Consider the following 3,715-nt stretch of genomic DNA (forward strand, 5'->3'; position numbering starts at 1 on the left):
GGCCACATCTTGTGTCACGTACGTCACATCCCACTGCACAGTAAAATACCCAGAACTCCTTTTGGTTAAACACTGAGTATTTTACTCTCTTTTGAGACCAGAACTGTGGCTATTATGATCTGTTTGTTTTATTGTCCACCTTCCACTCTAACGTGATAGTTGTCTCCGGTGAACGTTTGTTTTATTGTCCACTGTTTTATTGTTGTCTCTGGCGACTCTTCATTCTGTCTTTCAGTGTGTTCTTCTTGGCGAGGATAAGCGTGTGTCCTTTGGCTCATTTACGCTAAACACTGGTAAACAGCTGCGTTCGGTGTGTTGGCTGACGACTGCTCCTCAGCTGCAGGCCGATGGTGTAAGCGTCGTAGGCGTACACGGGGCTGGCGATCACACTAAACACCACGCCTGCGATGCCGGCACCATCCACATGAAGGTGATGGAAGTGAAGGATCACCATGAGCCCTATGGTGATGAGGGAGCTGATGAGGTACAAAATGCTGAAAAGGACAGCACGGATGAGATCACCTATGCAGAGCCACTGAAGGACAGTGGCACTGAACTGCTTGCCCAGCTCCATCACGAAGATGACAAAATAGGCAGCGCTAAAGATCATCGCGCAAATGTTCCAGGTTCCGTGCCACCATGATGCGGAGACGGCGTTGCAGATGAGAACGACGAGGCTCAGGACTACTTCTGTGGCGAGAACGAGTCCCTTCTTAGTCTTCACTCCCTCCTGGACGCTGGCCTCGGGCTCGGAGCTGGATGCAGTCATATCAGCCATTCTGTTACTAAATATTCTTTAACAGATTGTTCAGTTCAGTAGCTGTCTTCTCGGTGGCTGTATAGCTCAGAGTGGCTTTTTTTCATTCACAAGCTTTAACTTCTGTCTAAAACATCTACTGTACTTCCTCATTCAGAAGTAGGCTACCATCCTCCTCTGACTCATATACTGTGAGGTGGCAAAATGTCTTTGGTACCAGTTTGTTTTACTTATAGTAACATAACTAGGCCCGTCACAATTATTACATAATCGCCCAATTGCAATTATATGATACTAATACTTATAGTGCCACCCAAAAAAAAGCAAAAACAAATAAATGTGAAATTAATAATAATAAAAATTAAAACATTTAAAATGGGTTTATTTAAAGTTGTGGAAAAAAGGGGAGGGGCCTAAAGTGATGACGAAAAATGGCGTTGCACCTAAGTAGCCAGCAGAGGTGTTGCGTAATAAGGCAGTGTCATGCTTACACACACAAACTTATTTAAGACAAACCCAGGTTTTCAGGAAACATTCAAACAACTTGGTCATACTTGGGATGTTTCAACAGAGCTCTTTGACCAACTGTAGCAGTTCAACCTTGCCATGCATACAAAAAGTAGACAGGTTTAATATTTCTAACTTTTAAATTTAAGCAAACTTAAATTATATCCTTGATGATAATTACAGTAGCCCACTGTGTACAAATTATATTACGACACAAATCGACAAATAATAGTATGGTAGTTAGATACAGTATGAGAAATAACACGCACACACGCACGCACGCACGCACACACACACACACACACACACACACACACACACAGCATACCTGAGATCCTTGGCTATAGTTTCTTATCTGTCCTTCCCCCACTGTCACCTCTCTACCAATCTCCATGTCTGCTTTGTTGGCTACCACCACTGTAGGAACAACTGGCGCACGCAGGCACACACACACACGCACGCATGCACGCACACACACACACACACACACACACACACACACACACACACACACACACACACACACACACACACACACACACACTCTACGTCCCTGTGCTTTTTTCTGCAAACTGTTTATAAAGTAATCAATGTATGGAGGTATATATGCACCTAAAGGCTGGGCTCTCAACAGTTGCAGGAAACCTTTGCAGGAAACTATGGCATCACATTTATTGCACTTTGTGTGCTCAGCCTCAGAGTCATTTCCCTCTCTGTTAACCACACTCTGTTAACCATCCTCTCTGTTAACCACAACTATGCAATGCCATAGTTTCCTGCAAAGGTTGTTGCAACTTGCACCAGTTGCACGTCCACATTGAGGAAACATCTCAAAATCAATACGCCTACACGAGTCACAAGATTAATCTACTCACTCATGTCAAGTAGTAGAAGTCACCCCAGTAACTTGGCTCTGCTTGCATGCATGCACAGACACAGCGGAGCTAAATGACGACTGATGAGAACTGTTTGGGGAACCATTAATACAAAAACGATGGAACGGGCTCCGGATCCACAATGTCGGAACCGGGTCTGAAATGGACCGCGTTCCGAATCCCAACCTTACCAATGACTAGTCTAAACTAGTCATTGGCACCCCCTCTAGACGGAGTTCTCAACAGGCCCGAAAATTAAGGTCCGGCCCAACCTGGGCCCTCATCAGACCCTGTACACTCAATACACTGCCACCCTTAGATCTCTATATGTAGAGCTGACCTGTTCTGACATTCCATATATTGATCTGACCTCATCAAACCCTGTACACTCAAGACACATTATGGCCAGTACATAATTCACTCCATATGTTGATCTAACCCCCCCATTCCAAAGCACCAGCGCTCGCCATGCAGCCCTTATAGTGCGAGGTCGCTTCTCGCCCTCAGGCGTCTTACTGGATTTATATGAGGGATATATATATATATGCAAATTACACTAATAAGGAGGTTGCATATCCTAGTTATGGAAAGAGAATATTTTCTAGACATGCAAACAGACTTACACTGTCTATAAGATCATGAGTATTAATTAACTTAAAGCAAAGAAATATGGCCATTTCTGGTTTTGGTGTGATTATTACATAATTATTACATAGACAAAAGGTTGCATGATTTATTTATAAGATGATAATAATTCCTGGAGTTGTAAACATACACTTAGAGTCTGTGGGAAGCTTTCAAAGTTGACTAAAAGTAAAACATGCAGCAATTTGCTGATCGTTTTTGCATAATTTATGGCAATTATGCTAATTAGGAAAGGTTGTATGACTTCACAATGGTAACAGATGAATTTCTGAACATCACAAACATGGACTTAAACTCTTAGATCACCTTTATAAGTTACCTAGACGCAAAGTTCTTGCCATTTTCGTTTTTGACCATTTATTAGCCATGCTAATTGCACATGCTAAACTCAACAGAAAAAATTGGAGACATGTTTTTTTGGCATTCTGGTAACCCCAAGAATCAAGATATACCTGTTTCCAAAAATTAACATTCCAAAATCACCGGCATCAGAATCTGATTGATAGGCTCCCCTACTAATAACGCTATAACGCGGGTAACGCTCGCACAATAACTATAAGGCCGTTATGGAATGGGGAAATGTAAAGCGTTAGGTTACAAGTTACTGCAAAAAGTAGCGCCGTTAGGTAACGTAACGTGATGTAAGGGCGAGTTAGGCCTACTACTACTACTATAATATATTATTATTACAAAACATACATTAACCACTTCAACCCTATATAATACTGCACTCATAGGCCATTTGAAAACGCGTCACAGTGACACATTGTTAGCTTGTAAATCTGATATTTTCAAAGGAATTTTATACATTTGAAAACTTGTGAAGTGGGACCTTCTGCCTAATGGGTACTTTTCAGGGGTCATCGACATGTCTGTACACAGACAAACATGTCCATGGCAATGTTTGTATTTTATTTTTATTACACAGTTA

The 3,715-nt window shown here is 42.0% G+C and overlaps 1 protein-coding gene across 1 annotated transcript; it reads right to left on the reverse strand.

Annotated features, from left to right (window-relative positions):
• Positions 1–283: 283 nt before the first annotated feature.
• On the reverse strand, positions 284–778 carry LOC306924926 (proteolipid protein 2-like; the record flags this gene model as incomplete). The annotated part of the gene is made up of 1 exon (XM_079503607.1): positions 284–778. The coding sequence occupies one exon, from the start codon at positions 776–778 to the stop codon at positions 284–286; it is 495 nt and encodes a 164-aa protein (XP_079359733.1).
• Between the last annotated feature and the right edge of the window lie 2,937 nt (positions 779–3,715).

Source organism: Electrona antarctica, assembly GCF_951216825.1.
Source record: "Electrona antarctica genome assembly, chromosome: 6".
Classification (NCBI taxonomy): domain Eukaryota; kingdom Metazoa; phylum Chordata; class Actinopteri; order Myctophiformes; family Myctophidae; genus Electrona; species Electrona antarctica.